The following is an 18,708-nucleotide window of genomic DNA, read 5'->3' on the forward strand; positions in this document are numbered from 1 at the left end:
ATGTTTTCCTCATAAACAAGAAGTTCCGGTATAGGGCGATCTTGGCTGACGTCATTGATTACGTTTTGCCTCATCATAAGTGACCACAAGTATACAACTAACTTTGCTTAGAAAAGGCATCATGCTATAAACTAAGTGACTCCTGATATTTAAAGAGCTTGTAAAACTTAATGAAAACAGAATTTTCAGCTCTTTGTGTAGCCTGCAAAGCAAGCGTATTTAGCGAGCGATTTCTAATGCATTTTGATCGGGCGAGTGCCATCTTGGATTCATATTGGAGAAAGGATTGGGGATAGGAGAAATCGTATCATGGAGAGTAGGAGTGAGGCTGACAAGACTCGATCGCGAACTAGTACTACGCGGACTACACGCCCACGGAAAACGCCTGCACTGCAGGCTACCTTTTGTGTATAATATTCAGGGAGATATAAGCGTTCAAAAACTGCAAAATTTCTGGGTGGCAAAAGCGCTAATGAGCCCATACATTCTTTGCAAAATATCAAGTTTTCAAACCTGTGTCACAGAAAAGGTATTTAATACATCGGGCTCAAATTTATAGCGAAAGTTAATCGTACCATGTACTTTTAATATTCAGAATTGATATTTTTGTAGCTTGATCAGAAAGTGAAGTGCTTATGCTTATGAGGCAAGTATCGTAAAAAAAGATTCCCTTATAAGAGGGGCTTGGGTCGGCCGTTGTGACCCCCAGTTGTCAATCAACCATCAAAGCGTGAACAGCTGACAAACGACCTGCGTATTTTCTACGACAGTTACCATGGTTACGGATAAAATTTATATCTATCCTGCTAAGAAAATTGTTTGAAAACATTAGCAAGGTATCTCATTTTTTTTGCCAGTTCAGTACTGCTTAAACATTGGGTATTCGTGACGGTTATTATGGATTTATTACTAAACATTGCGCTGTTCACAACAACAGTACTGCATTTTTATATTTCGATATTGAAGGAAACGATATTTTGCATGTAGCGTTAATTAATCTCCCTAACTGCCCTAGCGGCGTGCTTTTTGTTGCATTTTTTTCTCCGTTTTTCTAACTATATTTGTCTTGGTAATGGCTAAATGAAACCTCAAGCCAAGTTTTGACGGGGTTAGATCACTTCCTTGTTTTGGTCTTATCGTTGAATTAATCCACTTTGGAGACTGTATTAATTACGTATTGTAACATTACGGATGGCTGGTCAAATGAACCTTAGGCAATTGGTTGCAGTTTCTTTTCCGTTTCTAACTATAATAGTCCTAGTAATGGCTAAATGAAACCTCAAGCCAAGTTTTGACGGTGGTCAATCACTTCCTTGTTTTGGCCTTATCGTTGAATTGATCCACTTTGTAGACAGTATTAATTACGTATTGTAACATAAAGGATGGCTGGTCAAATGAACCTTAGGCAATTGCTTGCATTTCTTTTCCGTTTATAACTATATTTGTCTTGGTAATGGCTAAATGAAACCTCAAGCCACGTTTTGACGGAGTTAGATCACTTCCTTGTTTTGCTCCTATCGTTGAATTAAGCCACTTTGGAGACGCTATCAATTATGTATTGTAATATTTTGGGCAACTGTTCAAATAAACCTTAGGCAAATTAAGCTTGTCTGGCCAGGTTGATTTATTTGATTATTTGCATCAGGAAAATATATAATACAATAAAATAACCAGTTATCACCAGAACGACTGAAGGCACAAACCTGTGCCCTAAACAAAATATACAAAATTGACAGAAAAAAACTTAATCTTGCCGTTTTTTTGTATCAGGTCTTTGATCACGAGTACAGCAGGAACAAGGAAGTGTCTTATCCACAACACTTCCTCGAAGGGCGAGCTTTAGTTTCGGCAGTCAAACCCAGTCAAAACAAACTTGGGATAGATCGAGCACTAGACGACAGTCGTACGTCGAACTTTGTGGTAAGGCTTTGTTTGATTTTTGTAATTTGAACTGTCGTAATACGTTTGGTATGTACGAGCATTTTTCTTTGCCAATCTCTCAACAAGGACATATGTACATGGAGTTTTCATGTTTTGTTTTGTATGCATTTCTTTTTCTTCGCAAGAGTAGTATTTTTCTGAGTGTTTTTCATTTAAAGTACTCACTCAGCCCTGTTGTTTTAGGAATTGGTGATTCCGTTTTGTTCTCTCCCTGTTCTTAATTTTTGAGGAGGGTGGTTTGGTGTGGGTTTTTTTTTTTTAAAAAAAAAATTTTTTTTTTTTGGCTTAAAAGATACATGCAATTGAAGTTTTTTGGACTGCAAACCTTCAGTGTTGACTAAAACAATTAGACTACTCGCCATCGTTTTCTATTCGCTCATAGAAAGCTTGGGCTCATAGTAAATTGTTAAATATACTTCTCTTGATATACTAGCTTGGAGTGCAAACGGATTTTCGTGTCTCTGTTTCCAACAGTAGCAAACAAATTAACTGGGGATTTTAAGCGAATTCAGTTCCTTGTCCCATTTATTTCATTCTGTCTTTCAGTTATTCTTTAAGCTTCGTGCGTGAAAAAAAAAACACAACTTGATACAATTTGCAGATTTGTCTTGTATCCAGGCTGTTATGTCCTCGATATAAGGTCATCTGCATATCAAATAGGGGTCATGAATGGTCCCCCAAGATGTCGCAGTGCTCGCAAAATTAAGCTTCTGCTCGCAATGCTCGCAAAATTTTAATGGGTGCTCGTTTGCTCATGCTCGCACATTTTTTAAAGTACTCGCATGCTCGGTTTCTTAGTGAGGTAGTTTTTTGAAAGTGCTCGTTGCTCGCAATGCTAGCTTTTGTCAATGCTCGTGCTCGCAAAGAAAAACGCTGTGCGCGCATGCTCGCAAAGACCATTCGATACCCCTTCAAATCGGATAACGAGTTTTGCTAAACCGTACAACAAAAAACCGATAAAGTTACAAGTACTGTAAAAAACACGGGCAGAAAAATTAAATGCTTTAAAAGTTGTGACTTAGTAGCAAATGAATATAATTTGCCTTCCTCTTTATTTTATTTATTTATTTATTTATTTTTAATATTAAACGAAAAGACCGAAAAGATAAGCATAGCTGGGAAATAAGCTTCTCTTCGATTTAATAATAACAACTTTCGACTGGTTCGTAAAAAAGGGTTTTTCTTCTTTTTCCTTTTGTTGTTTATTTTTTGGGGGGGGGGCCCCCCCTTATTTCTTTGTTTGTTTTACTTTGCTTGATACATTAAATATTCATTTCCAGAGCCTTCCGGCTCTTACTAACCGAGAAAGACCGAAGACACTGGGTACGATATTAACTATGCAGATGCAGATAGGCAGAACTGAACTTGGCCTCCCACGCAAAGTCCTTTGGCCTCGTCACGCAATCTTTTCTCCCTATGCCCAGGGCAAGAACCGTGACGAGCCCAAAGGACATATGCGTAGGAGGATAAACTTGATGAGATGGACTCGCACTTTAAGTTCAAGTTCACAGCATTTTATAGCAACTGCAAGTATAATTTTTATTCAGTTCTTATTTCCAGTTTTTGCAAGTTAAGTCATAAGCCATTCATGCAGTCGTATTTAAGTGGTGAGTTTTTAAAGAAAATAGACGTTTCGGGATTCCTAATGGTGGCCTGTGGTCGCCATTGTTAGTCGCATTAACAAGCAGGTCAGATTATTAACGGGGATTTCCATAAGAAATTGGCTGAACCCAAGAAAAATTAAAATTGTTCTGCCCAAAAAATTGTACCCGGATGCTGGGGTGGTCGTCACTGGGCGGTCGTAAAGAGGTTTTCACTGTACTACCTATTTCGGCCTTTTCTTGAATTGAAACGCCTACAATATCCAGAAATGGTTATTTATTTTATTTCTAGAAAAGTCAGCTCTCTTATTTACAGAAATGGCTGACCATTTCATTAACAGAAATGGCTGAACAATTTTTAAATGGCCTCCCAGCCAGTTTCCAGTGTGAATGAAGATTTAGTCATATATCGAGACAATATTTCGTCTTGGTGATTTTCCTTAGTTCTCGTCATTTATACACTCGATAATGTGTCCATAATGTTAGTCATAATATCGTGATTATCGCAAAACTTCATCGAAAGAAGGAAGTAGTAAGATAAACTCTATTTTATGGCGTCTCTAAGGCTGCGATCGATGGTAGCGAACACATTTTCCATTAAAATACCAACAAAATGTACAGAATAGGCTTCCAAAAGTTAAATATTTATTTGAAGCAGAACCAAATTATTTGAATATTATACTCCTGCATGAATTAATAATGATTTTTGATTGCAGATATTTTTAGCAGGCTTTAAAAAGTCTGTATTTTCCCACGCTGTTTTGCAACTGCATACAATTACTCTCGCCCTTCAATAGCACGAATCATATTAAACAGTCATCAGATAGAATGATCGCTTTTCTTGCGAACACTTTGACAAGAAAATCTGATTTTCTTGTCCATTAGTTCCCTTAATGTCATACTGTTATCTGAAGATATCAAATAATTCTTATATTGCCACGTCGCTACAGGTATAGTAATCAAATAATCTTTCATTTGTTAACGCCAATGCATAATTATCTCATGGACTTATATGATAGATGATTTCAGACTCTTATCTACTGTTATGCTAATCAAAGTAAAAAAACTAAAAAGGCTTGATAACAAGATTTTAATTATTTCATCCCTTGATGGATTTTGATGTGTAACACTGTTTACATGGACTTATATGCTAGATGATTTCTGACTCTTATCTACTGTTGTGCTAATCAAAGTAAGAAAACTAAAAAGGCTTGATAACAAGATTTTAATTATTTCATCCCTTGATGGATTTTGATGTGTAACACTGTTTACATGGACTTATATGCTAGATGATTTCTGACTCTTATCTACTGTTGTGCTAATCAAAGTAAGAAAACTAAAAAAGGCTTGATAACAAGATTCTAATTATTTCATCCCTTGATGGATTTTATTTGATGTGTAACACTGTTTACATGGACTTATATGCTAGATGATTTCTGACTCTTATCTACTGTTGTGCTAATCAAAGTAAGAAAACTAAAAAGGCTTGATAACAAGATTCTAATTATTTCATCCCCTGATGGATTTTGATGAGTAATACTGTTTACATGGACTTATAAGCTAGATGATTTCTGAGTCTTACCTTCTGTTGTGGTAATCAAACTAAGAGAACTGAAAAGGCTTGATGACAAGATTTTAATTGTTTCATCCCCTGATGAATTTTGATGACTAACACTGTTTGCATTTTCCGGCATAAGTTATATAATACGAAATAAATCTTTCTTCATTAGAATTTAAGGCACGTATAAGATACCATATCTTTATTTATTTGTCTTGGCTAATTTCCCAATAGCTTTAGTAACACATTTTGGACTTTTTGGCATAAGGACCTGCATTAAATATGCCATTAAAAAATGTTGGTGTACTTAATATTTTCAGAACGCGGTAAAAAGAGGAGTGATCATAATCTAAAATCTTCTAACCATATCAATACTTTGTCAAATAGACCGGTAAGGAGAAAATTATCATCAACTGTTGGCTATTGGTTTGATGAATTACCAAATTCTCAGAACGGGCATTAAGAAAATTAAAGTGGTTGTCAATCAAAATTATCTATAACAAATATTTCATATTTTAGTGAAAGTATAAAAACAGTTTTTCAGTAGGGTTTTGTTGTTGCATGTATAACATTAAGTTTGTCTATCAGGATTATGTAGTACAAACATTCCACGATTTTTGAAAGTATAGTTTTCGTATTGGAGAAATTGTGCTGAACGAAATAATTTCATAATATGACAAACAGTTTTCGTTTTTACTAAGGTTTCGTTGACGCATGCATAACATAGAGTCTAACATATAGTTTGTTCATCAGGATTATTACAAATATTCCATGATTTTGAAAGTTACGTATTAGGAACGTGTTGGAGAAATTGCACGAGACGAAATAATTTCTATAATATGAAAAATAATTTTCGATTTCGATAGGGTTGACGCATGTTTATTATCAATTGCAATATTCCACGATTTTGAAAGTATAGTTTTAGGAAACATGGAGAAATTGTGCTGAACTACATGATAATACTTTCTATAATACGTAAAATAATTTTCGTTTTAGGCAATAGGGTTAGCCCATGTATAACATTAAGTTGAGAAACATTTGATCTATTTTAAACAAATCTTCTAATGATATGAAAGCAAGGTGCATGCGACCGAAGATCAACTAATTTTTTTAAAAATAATTTAATTCATTTTAAAAATATTCTAAACGAAACGCCCAACAATCAGGACTTACCAAGGTGAATAAAACTACCTTTCACTCTTAAGATGTGTACCGTATTTTAGTTTATTTAATAAGACAGTAAAAAACAAATTTATATATTCAACGTGCAACTTTTCAAGCCACAGGCATAACTTGGTTATTTCAGCTGCAAGTTCTTGCGACACCAGTGGGTGTTTTATACAATAACTTATTGTATTCCATGCATGAAATCCATACCAACTACAGTCAAACAGACAAATATTAAGTTTAGTTTATGTAAATGCAAGATAACTTGCGAATATCATTATATTAAACAATGTTTCTCCATGTTCCTGTTGTCAAATTCGCCTTCATAATTTTATTTATCTTCAAAGGCGAGGGGCAATAGTATAACCGTTTACTTTATGTATACATTACTGATGCAAAATGATATTGAAAGTTTTGTTATTATTAATATCGTTTTTTTTTTACAACATGCAGCTTCGTGTTGCAGAAATATTAATATCTTTGTTTTAAATAGATTTCCATGACAATAACAGTGTGTATCTCTGTTATGTTAGATCAAGATTTCAAACAGGTTTTTCACGCAATTTAATTTTACTGTAACAATGTTCCGTAACACCACGTTTCAGGTGACAAACTGATTTTCCATGCATATCTCCCAAAACCAAATTTGCCCTTTTTCTTTATTTTTTAATATTTGGCCTTTTTCAAGTTGTGGACGAAATGTAATTTGTCAAATGGAAGCTGTTATCAATTTAAACACGTTTCTTTATTGCTTCAGGATACGTCCTGTTTTTAATGAAGACAGAATGAAAAAGAAACAATCGAATATTGACAAACTAATTTCCTGTAGGATATTAATTCTGGGGTGTTTATTCTTGTTGGCTTCAGTCTTGAACGTTTCTCCAAAGAGGAAGCACAAAAAACAGATTAAGACCTCCATCGACACCGTTGTTTTTATCCGCCGCGCCTGTTTCCCGGGAAATAAGGACATAAAGCTGCTTACAGATCAGTTTGCTAGTGAATCCGTGTCCACAAAATCATTAAGAAGGTAAGAGTCCAAAACTGAAACAAGACGACTGAATTTATAATGACTTTGAGAGAATCGATGATTATTTCGAAGTGTGCTAAATGCATAACCACTCTAGTGATTGGACATTCAGTATTCTCCAATGCGTAAAATTTATATTTGCTCGAAACAAGCTGAAGCGATAATTTTCATCTGTCAGAAGAAAATCGTCACTTTTTTTGCAAATTATTTCGCACTTTTTGTATTATTTTATCACACGGTGTCAACCTTTAGTTCAATTCTTGGATAACCAAATTATCTGACCGTATGCCTTTTATGTCTCACCACACAATAATTTTCAGTATTTTATAGTGTTCTGGCAAAGGCCCTCTTTTCGTCGTTACAACCCAGTTTACCTTTGCAGTCACCTTTTTTAGATTACAGTTTTATAAGCCTTACATTCATCTCTAAGTTATATATCATATAATTATCTCGAACTGAGTAATATCCTGTCTTGATTGGAACTTGCGTTTCGTCATTTCTTTTAGCATACGTTTCACATGCATTATATGTCAAAGATTTAACACGATTTTTTAAAGGATAATGTTTCCTCGATATTCTAATCACAGAGTTGTCATCTTATCAGCTTAGAGTAAAAAAAATGTATAAATATATGTATGTAAATAAAATCGGTGTGTTGTACATACAGATGTTCTTTGCAATAATTTATTATCAGGTCACAGAGCATGAAAAAAAAATCCAACAGAGTTATTCTATTCAACGCGTGAAAACCTCGCTTTATATTATTTAGTTTTCATATTGAGGTACAAGGGAGGTCCGAGCACGTATAGTTTATACAATAAATCAAATAAATATGAAATTAAAGGGGAAGGACCCCTGCCGAGCACGGCGGAAGAGGCACTGACCTGCCAAGTGAAGATTTGCAATTATAAGGTTTCTTGATCTCCAGTGAATTTCCGAGACCAATGCAAGGAGTCTGTATACACAACTTTCGAAGGAAATTATTTGTTGTTGTTTGTTGCATTTCGCAATTGGAACAAAACGCGTGTAACGGGATCTCAGCCAATCAGAACGAAGATATACTTCTTTCTTAGCCAATCGGGTGCAAGCTTGCGCGACTATTCTCACGCTTGACACCACGTTCATATTTCTACTGCAAAAAGCTGAAAAAGGTGAAAGATTAAAGTCGACAAAATACACTAGGATTTGCTTCGATTTTTTCTGATTGTTTACGATGCGTTCACATCGCCTCATGTTTTTCTATACCCGTGTTACCTTCGCCTGCTGTTGCATGTATAGTATAGCAAACAAAGAAACAGTCATTTGATCAATTCTGTTGCAGGAAACATGGAAAATTATATGCAAATTTCGATGCGCTCTCTATCGAAATAACCAACTCGTAGTTTTGTTTATTTTTTTGGGCTCAGCAACGGGGCTTGCCAAGCAGCCTTAAAAGAACCTCTTTTGCTCAAAGCCACGACTCAGTGGATCGCAGGAGCGAGCGACAAATGGATTATTCACCAACAGTTACTTTTCAATCGATCTCTTTTAGCATTATCAGGAAGGACATTTTAGGCGAGTCAATGGTCAATGATGTTTGCTTTTATGGAAACCAAAATTAAACTTAGAGATTTTAGAATAGGTTTAAAGAGAAAATTTTGTGTTAAGAATACTTTTTTATGCTTTCATAAACAGCTGATTAGAGAAAGGATAACTGACGACCTAGTGGAGAATTAAAAATAGTAAACAAAATCATTAGTTCCACAAGCAATCGTTTCTTAAATTTCGTCCACTTTTAACTCAGACATCTATTTTTGCATAGGCGCTTTTTTGACATTAAGAAGGAACGAATTTAATTTTAAGAAACATAATTGAATGAATGGCCGGCTAAAGCTGTTTTTCACCAAGTTCATTTATAAATTGCATAGTATTTAGCTTTTTACTGAGAATTTTATTTAATGCACGGATCATATTTCACAAGCTTAAAACAAACCTATGTTTCAATCGTGTGGATTTTTTTTTCATTTGCCTTCCGCAAACTTGGCTCTTTCCTGTTCTAGAATTGAAAACTATTCATTCGATTTAAACTTTCGTATTTTGCGAAGAAAGACCAATATTTGTTCGAGATTTGTAGCCCTTGCATAAACAATTTTTTTTCATCTGCAAATACCCTCAGCGTTGTCGAGTACTTTTAAACTTAAGACTGCTTTTAAGTCGGTATCGTTTTTCTATGATATTAAATGCCGATTTTAAATGGTGAACACTGCGCCAGATAGAAGAAATATTTGGACATATTTCTTCTATCTGGCCCATTGTTCACCATTTAAAACCACCATTAAAATGACTGTTTATAAACGCTACACAGTCGCTCGAAATTTTTTGGAGATTTCTTTGTTACTATCGTTTTTCTGCTACCCTAAGATAAAATGAAAACGAACTCAATACTCCTAGCGACAAATCACAGGGGGTAAAGTAAAAATGTTTTACTATGTCCATGAACTGATGTGTCCGATTAAGAAAAAAACTTTAGACAAATTTAAGTTCACGTTTGTTTTCAGCCTCTGATGATTCCGTCAACAGCCGGTTGTTTCCGCTGAATAAATTCACATGAACTATTCGAGAACGTTTTCAAAGAGCAAACAAAATGTAATACAGGCATATCACTTTCCAAAAGCATATTTATATAAGCAAATGACAGGCCTAGGCAAATGGGAAAGAAACTGACAGCAGACGAATGGAACTGACATCAGTCAAATCTTTCTTGTCCAAGTTAAAATCTTTTATTTTTATTAAAGGAAGCTAAACAAAGATGAAAAATAAATACATCTTATTCGATGGTTTAACACATATACCGGCGGGATTTGCGAGTTGCGCAAAAAGTCGCTCGTAAAAAAAAAAAATCGAATGAGGGATTACCAGTTTTCCTCGAAGCCCTTTACAGTTTTCGTTCGCATCCCTATGTAATGGCGGCAACAAAAAAGAACGAGTCTCACGGAGAGGATGAAACTGAGCAGATGACACCTCTATCAAGCCGAAGCGGACCGTTACATGAGAGCCTCCCCTGACCGAATGTTACTTACAAAAATTACATCTTTTTGATAGTGATTAAAGATAAAATTGGGGAAAAAATGCCTAACTCCGTTCAATCGTTCAACGGTGCTAAGAACGGCCCCGAGTGCGAACAGACGTGCGAGCGCACCGAGCGCCGGCCGCCAGCCCGGCGGGCAAAGCGCCACCCCCCCGCACAACATGTAGACACAGAACGCGAAATCCAAAAGAAAATGTCACGGACAAGAAAATCACAATGAAAATCGAAAAGTGGAATACAATATATCAATAACTATTTCTCTTCATTGAATAACAATAGTTGACAAACCAGTCAAAGTGGACTTCGAAATTTTCGGCCCTTACTTGATAGCTCTTCCAACTGACGAAGCCAACCTATATAACCGTTCCTATCAAACTCGTAAATTTTTTTTTCAACAGATGGAATAGCAGTAAATATTTTTTTTCACTACGAAGATTTCACACGGCACACTTTTGTCCACGGAAAACCTAGAAAATATCCGCCAAAAAACACAGGAAGGAATAGAAATGTTCATTTGCGTGACGGATTGTTATGTGGAAATCTGTTCGACTCGCTTCAATTACAAATCAGAAACTTATTTGCTTTCTCAGTTCCCCGGCAAAGACAAGTAGCTGCAACGCGAGAAATCTCATATATCACACACGACCGAAAGTAGCCTGAGATCGAGGAGGTGACACGCGCGCAACATGACGCAGCGGAAAGCCGAGAGAATGGCATGCTTGATTACAGCTAGCGTTCCCCGGCACTTTTCACCTCCCAAACAATCTACCGCAGAGTGTAGTTCAAACACTACACTAAAAAGGAAAGCAATATGTCCCTAAGTTCACTTTTTCACTAAAACGGCAATTTTTCAGCTCTGTATTTAATCGTATCTTTATTTAGTTATTTTGTGAAGAAAATGAAGTCTTGAATGGCATGTGGACAGGAGTTAATGTATGTTTACAAAGCTAAAGCTCGGTCATTTATGACTTGGGTTATTTTAATTTCGTTTAATGCTGTTTGCTTTACAAATGCCGTTTTAATGCTTTTTGATTACTGCCTTTTACATTCAGAGAAATGGTTTTCGTGATAATCGTCTTGATAGATTGCGAATCATCGATCTTTTGTCATTTTTTTGACACGTACATTTTATCTTGGTCGATCTTTTCTTCTGTCCCTGTGCTACGGCTTTGAAAATTAATTACTGTGAAAATGGGACAAGAACGATGAGCGTTTATTCGTTTGTCTCTCGATGGAGTCGCTTTGAGTTGTCGATCGCGACGTTTCGACTGCAATACTACTAGGCGATGCTAGTACATGCTAGTAGCTAGGTGATACTACTAGTTGACTTCATTGCGTGAAAAAGACTAGCAGTATTGCAGTCGAAACGTCGCGATCAACAACTAGCTAGTCATGAGACAAACGAATAAACGTTCATCTTTCCTATCTTACACTACGATAAACAATACGCGCATCTTTAATGACACCAAAAAGCGACATTTTAAGGCTATTAAAAGTATTGTGTCCCGGCTCCTAATTGAATTACACCTAGGAGATGACAATAAATAACTGGAAAACATTAATTTGTTGGTATAAATCAAAGCAGAAAGCTTGTCAGTTTAAAACCTGTCCAATTGAATTAACCATATAATTTATATAAGCTGAGCCATAATAGCTCATAATTGATGGACTTAATTTGGGCATTTGGCTTGCACGGAGAAAAAAACATCAGAATGAAAACACATTCAGCTGAGTTAGCGGGAAAAGACCACCTTAATGCCAATTCAGAGCTCGATACATTGCCTTGATAAGTAAATTTACATTAATTACACAAAATTTTGAACGCCTACTGATTCAAAAGACAATCTCGAACTTCGTATAACTAAACAGAATACATGAAAAAAAACAAAAAAAAAAAACAAGCAGCACATCATGAATGGTCACTCCATTACAGGGCAGGTTTTCATCCACAGACATAAAAAGTTAGTCAGCGCCACATGAAAGTATTGCTAAATAAATTCCATTTGACTGACTCACTAGGGTTTCATGCAGGAGTTTCTTTATCACGCACGCAAAAAAATACTACGCAACGTCTACATATTTTTGCGTTCATAAAAGACATCATTCCTTATCTTGATCAATTCCTTTTTATTTAGTTAGTTTTTTTCAAGTTGTGTCGATTTTTTCCCGTCCAAATGTTCCGGTAGCCTTCGAGGTGGTCTGTACAATGTTGTAATTGATCTCAGATCTTAAACAAAAGCTGCGTAAAGTATGCGTAAAGTAATGTCATTTCTAAAAGCCTGTATACAACATGTCAATATTTGCTTTCGTCTTTTACTCACAAAACAAAATACTGCTTTCTTTAGTTAAATAATGTCAGAAAAGGATTAATGCAAATGCACACAAAAGACATTAGGAAAAGAGTTTTTGTCAAGGTTATCAATCCTGCGGTCCCACAACGCCTGGCTCTTTAAGCTATTCAGAGCAGGAGCTCACAAAGGTGTTGGCTAGGTCTGGCTAACATAGATCAGTTTACTCGGCTGATCTTTTCTTCTTTTTTAATTTTTCACAGTTTACTGTGAAGAGTGAGACCGCCGTATTCAACAATGGCCTCGCCAAGCTGCTTAACAACGCAAAACTGTAGTCCAAATTCAACGGATGATCCTGACCCCGAACATGACGAAAATGGTTACGTGCCCGGGTTTAGCGTCCAAAGCGATATCTTCCCCATTGCCATTGCCGTCTTGATCATCGCTGTCAACTGTTGGGTGATTACACTGGTGGTCTTGAAGCGAAATCTGCGAACTGTGACAAACTACATCTTGTCAAGTCTGGCCATATCAGATCTCTGCACGGGCGCCATCTCCATCCCGCTGTTTCTGTCTTGCAGCATTATCCAAGAGACGGAAATTTGTACAGCGGGAATGATAGCGATGCGGTTCACGTCTATATCGACGGTACTGCATATTTTGACTATGACTATTGACAGATACATCTGCATTGTTTACGCCTTGCGCTACATGAGTTGGGTCACCAAGAGACGCGGGTTCCAAGTCATAACACTCATATGGCTTCTCTCTCTTCTTATGTCGCTCGTCCAACTCGCCTGGTACGATCCGGACGAAGAGGCCACGGAGGACCACTCCGAAGAAGCTAAAAGGCAGGTTATCATTTACGATGTTTTCTGCTTCTTCGCCTTCGTTGGAATCCCTGTGGTCTTCATGGCTTTCACTTATGGTCGAATCTTGTACGAAGTTCACAGGCAAAGCAAGAACATCCAGCAACACAACACACCTGGATGGCAGGAAACGCGGCGAAGCACCAAACAGGAATGGAAGGTGGCTACCATCTTCCTTTTAATGTTGCTTGTATTTATTGTGTGTTGGGGGCCGTTTTACCTCATGCGACTCGAGTCTGTCCTGGGTAACGACTTTTTTCAGCTTAATTTGAGCGATTTAGCGCAAGTTCTGTTGCTTTGGTTGAGGTTTTCCTCGTCCCTTATCAATCCATGTTTGTATATCTTAGGTAAGCCTGATTTCCGCAAGGCCACGGGTTTAAGGAGAAAGAGAAGGCAGCGGTATAATGATTCAGAATTAACTCGCACCTCGAAAGCGTCGTCAACCGCTGTTTAGTTAATTTGTAGGGTGGAGTTGGATGGGAACACGCGATTTCTTAGGGCGCTTTCCATTTGTCAGAACTGGCCAGCCAGAACGGTATATTCGAGAACAGTATTCCGTTGTTAGGCAGATTCGTTCTGTAAAATCAGTCAATACATAAATGTTATACATTGTTATGGTGGATTTGTGGGAAAATCTCGTGGAAAAGGCCCATATTACATTCAAATCTAGAGGCCCGAGCGGCCAGTTCTGACAAATGGAAAGCGCCCTAAGTATACGCAACTGCCAGCAGCGCAACATTCATCCTCCCTTGCATGGGGACTACTGTCGGGTTATTGGAAGGTATAGAAATTAAGGGCACCATGAATGGGAACGTTTTTTTTTAATAGCCTCAGTTATATTTCAGTAAGCGGGCTGGCTGTAGGCAAGATAGACTAGACGTGGTCACAAAATCAAACGAAACCGTGAGATAAAAAGGCGTCTGCATGAAAAAAGAAATCTGAGCAACATGCTATAGATGAAGATTAAAAAAAAAGCCAAGTAAAAACAAACTAAACACATCGGACTGCAAAATCATTACTTAATTTACATGACAACGTGACCTTTATACGATGCTTAAAAATCATTTGTTGAGGTAGCTAAGATTACATTCATTAGTAATTTTCAACTATGTAGCTCGCATAAAGAGATCTAGATATGGGTAGTAATCGTTAAACATAACTGATGTTATCTATAAAACAAAGGACAGCATGTTTTAGTTAATCACTTCCCACGATAAAATAAATAGTATCAAACACATTTACAATACTATACACTGTGTTTAGAGCTCGTTTCCGTACAGCAGGGTCGTCAGGTATATTTTTAATCGCTTCCATTTTCTCTTTTTTCCTCCTTTTTGGGTACAGTGATCGTTATCTAGATTGATCGTTTATGGATAACTTGTCCGATTTACGAACAGCAAATCCCTCTCACTCCCGGCTTATTTTCGTTGAACCCAAGTATAAACGTTGTGCCATTAATTTCAGCGAGCGATCGCCTAAGCTCATGGGTAATCCAGACTTTAATAGAATGATATAGTTATCAAAAAATGTGTAAATCGATTTTCAGTGCAACAAAGGATGTACAAGTCGCACATGAAATAGTTACAGTTGATAACACCCAGCAATAAATGTGAAGATTATTTTCTCTTTTTGATCCAAGCTGGATAAGATACCGTGATGTAAGATATGTGTTTAAAAAAAATTAAATACTGTACAAATGGGATTTATTTTGAAACGAAAGCATTATATAAGTGATATTTCATTGCATGCGGCAAATCGTGGTTTACTGAAACTCGGATTTACTTACTTAATCACCGACTCCCAATTCATGTAAATAGCTCACGGATAAAGTTAAATCTTGAAATACAGTACACAACAAAGTATTACAATAAATCACTTTATTTATATTATCAATGTCATTTTCTGTCTCTAATGTCGACACGATCGACGACTATATTGGTTTCTGCCAGGGTTTAATTGAATTCCTCCAATTACATTAGAAGGTCCTGATAGAAGGCAAGAATTCAATATTTAAAGTATTTCATTCGCGCTTTCATATTTCCCAGTACACTCTTTTTTATATATGAGAATATTGTTTTTCTGGCCCAGGCTGAATATTGTTATTTTTCTGTCGATTTTTTGCTGACAATATTCTTGTGAATTTTCTTAGAATAAAGTGTAGGACATTTCCATTTTAGTATGTATTGGGGTATCAAAAACAAGAGTTTGGTGTATACTTTCTTGCAGAAATTGCATCAAGCAAAAGGCTAGTGCTGCTTTAGTTGTTTTTTTTTTAATAGTTTTGCAACTCAAGAGAAAGGAAGAACTTAATACGGTTTAGTTAAAAGCATATAACATATTTATAAATTTTCAACACACACAAATACACATCAAATTTCAACCTCGATATTTTTATAAAATATATTCTTAGGAGAAGAGTGTACTAAACGGCACGAGTTAAAGTTAGGGGTGGAGCTGTAATTCCGATTAATTTGTTTAGAACTCTTCTGAGTTCGTTTCCTTAATTCAAGAGTTTATACTTCCCTTATAATTATTTTTATTGTTCCCTGAAAAAACAAAGTAGCCGAACCACAATAAAACGCCGGATGCGTATTTTATAGATCTAACTTTGTACAGTTTGTGGAAATACCCCAGACCTATCCAATTCAAATATTTAATGTGATCAATTGGTTGTAATTAAGTATTTCAATATTTGTTCTTCTCAAGTTAAGCTCGCCGCGTTAAAACCAATAATTTTCAAAAAGGCAAATTTGTCCAGTTCTTCAGAGTTAACAGATTGGCACGCAAGTGGGTGATAATATTGTCTGTAAGAAATATGTCGTTTCCTTTAACAGATTAGACATTTTCAACGTTTTAGTTTGATGTTGATTTTAAATTGTTTAAATAAATCAAGCAATAATTGTGAATAGCCATGAACGTCCAATTTCTAGACAGTGTACAACCGCCGACTCTACTCAAGAAAAATCCGGGAGGGGCGGGCGACCGTAAACAGGATACCACTTTCCTGCTGTTGATTCAAGGGACTATGTCACGAATTTTATCAGATATTTGAAAGCCAAAATTTATATTTGTGTCGCAGGAAACCTAAAAATAATATGTCAATTTTTATTAGAAATTGCTCTTTTAGAGCACTGAAACTGTTAACGAGCATCTTTGGCTGCGGATGGCTCGGATGGAAATGGATTGGAACTTGAAAAAGTAAGGCTTACTTTTTCAAGTTGTTTCCGCGCGTCTCCAAAAAATCGATATTTATAGCCGTAGCTTAATTTCTATTCTCAAAGTTAAGGTTATATCTTCCTTCAGACGTTCAAGATAACGTTTTTTGGGTCAAGTTGCCTATCACTAATTTCATAACAGTTTAGAACAAAAATCTGCGAAATCCCCGTGACATAAGGGGCACCAGATCACGTTTCACGGGAACACACAACAGTCAGAATTGTTACCGGTTTTACATTAAAGTACATTAGTTACAATGACCACAAAACACAGTTCACGGTATAAAAGAAAACCAAGATTTTCGCCACGATTATGCAAAGTCATTTGCTTTTACGACCGACAACGACTCACAGCTATCTAGCAAATGTTACACCTGAAAACAACAGTCAGCTCCCATTTGATGTTTTCGGAACCTCAATTTTCCTCTCTTCCACGCCTCTATGAGGAGAATTGATGGTTGTTTTGGTCACCAGTTCATATCAGTACAGGTACTCTCTACCGATTTTTAAGATCAATTATTTACCGAGTTTTACGATTCACACTATCTGCACTTTTCACGTGAAAACAATTTTTTTTTGTCACTATTTCATATTACCTTATAAATTTTCCCCCAACACAAGGCCAAGAATACTGGTACTCTCTACCGGGTTTCTAAGATCCCGACAATTCCCGTATTTATCGTCAGGTATTACGGTATCTAGATAAAAATAATTCCCGTAAAATGAGAATCAGTCGAAGCGGAACAAGACAATTTACAAAACTGTATTGTACATTTTTTATATATTTTGTAGTGTTATTTTATTACTCACGTCTGCAGTAAATTTCATTCTTTTAAACCCCTTTGCAAACGCGCGCCGAAAATAGCCACCTCCTTTCTTATTTTTCTTTTTTTTTACAATACCACTATTTGTTTCTTCTTATCATTATAGAATTCGAACCATGCAACCAATAACATTGGGTTTGTTTAACCACCTAACTACCAAGTGATCCACACCTAATTCCTCCTTATAATATCAATACAGTGTCAAGTGGACAGGTCATGAGAATATAGAAAATCATCAACCATGGCCAGTGAACTACGACTCAAAGGCGAGCTTGCTCGCAGGCTAATTATACTATCTTGATGTAAATTCAATTTCTCACAACATTAAACGAAATGTATGATAATAATAAAAGTAATCACTACAGTATTTTGAACTTTGGAACTACATGTATATAGGTTGTTGGGTTTGACCGATCGGATGTACTATTTACAGCTTTAGTAATTGTCTCTATTACTTGACAGTCATTCGACTAGAGTGGGGGGGGGGTTTGGGGGGTGTGCAACCACAATTTTTAGCAGGATGAAGGGAAAATTTGATTCATACCACCAAATAGAAAATAGACGAACCCCCACACGAGCACGTTGGGTTATGCGGTGTATATTTTGCCATTTGGTGTGCATCTACAGATTAAAACGTTTCAATTTTTTAATCTTAAAATTTTTAATATAGCTTCACCATACCCATTTCATTCAAAACCACTTTTTCCCCATCCATTTTCATTACTTCAAACGATTTTCAACAGTTTAAGGGACCTTCTACTAATGACACCCTAACTGGTAAAACCTCTGAGTTGATGGTAGTAGTGTGTTAAAACACATAAAAATGATAAGAATTCAACCATTTACTCATCCCTCACAAACTCTAATAAGACCCTTATAACCTTGACGCAGTGTATAACACAGCGCAAAAATTCTTTACATTGATATTTCATCGTATAAAAATAAACCTCCGCGTTTCTTAACGTAAAATGAGGTAAAAACACGTTTTAAAATTGGCATCAAAGTTGGAGTATTTTCCACTTAACCTGGGTTTCAGTTTCGTCTGCAGCGTAGGCTACTATAAAATGTGTAGTTACAGAAGGAAAGGTTCCGTCCAACTTGTTTCGCCATTTTTTTTTTTTTTTTGCACCGTCCCTTTCCACACCCCAAGG

The 18,708-nt window shown here is 36.3% G+C and overlaps 1 protein-coding gene across 3 annotated transcripts; it reads left to right on the forward strand.

Moving 5' to 3' along the window:
- Window positions 1-1,735: 1,735 nt before the first annotated feature.
- Window positions 1,736-14,236, forward strand: LOC144667405 (adenosine receptor A3-like). Of its 3 annotated transcripts, none has more exons than XM_078528803.1 (2): window positions 1,736-1,920; window positions 12,913-14,236. In XM_078528803.1, exon 2 carries the CDS (start codon window positions 12,947-12,949, stop codon window positions 13,970-13,972), a length of 1,026 nt encoding a protein of 341 aa, XP_078384929.1. In that variant the 5' UTR covers window positions 1,736-1,920; window positions 12,913-12,946; the 3' UTR covers window positions 13,973-14,236. The 3 variants fall into 3 exon arrangements, with proteins under 3 accessions (XP_078384929.1, XP_078384927.1, XP_078384928.1); XM_078528801.1 differs by lacking the exon at window positions 1,736-1,920 and adding an exon at window positions 6,991-7,294; XM_078528802.1 differs by lacking the exon at window positions 1,736-1,920 and adding an exon at window positions 12,549-12,775.
- The last annotated feature ends 4,472 nt before the right edge of the window (window positions 14,237-18,708 follow it).

The sequence above is a fragment of the Oculina patagonica genome, chromosome 10 (assembly GCF_052425735.1).
Source record: "Oculina patagonica isolate OP01 chromosome 10, crgOcupat, whole genome shotgun sequence".
NCBI lineage: Eukaryota > Metazoa > Cnidaria > Anthozoa > Scleractinia > Oculinidae > Oculina > Oculina patagonica.

Bases quoted from the DNA above. Each gene is read 5' to 3' on its own strand.
- LOC144667405 (XM_078528803.1), top strand. From the start codon at position 12,947: ATGGCCTCGCCAAGCTGCTTAACAACGCAAAACTGTAGTCCAAATTCA.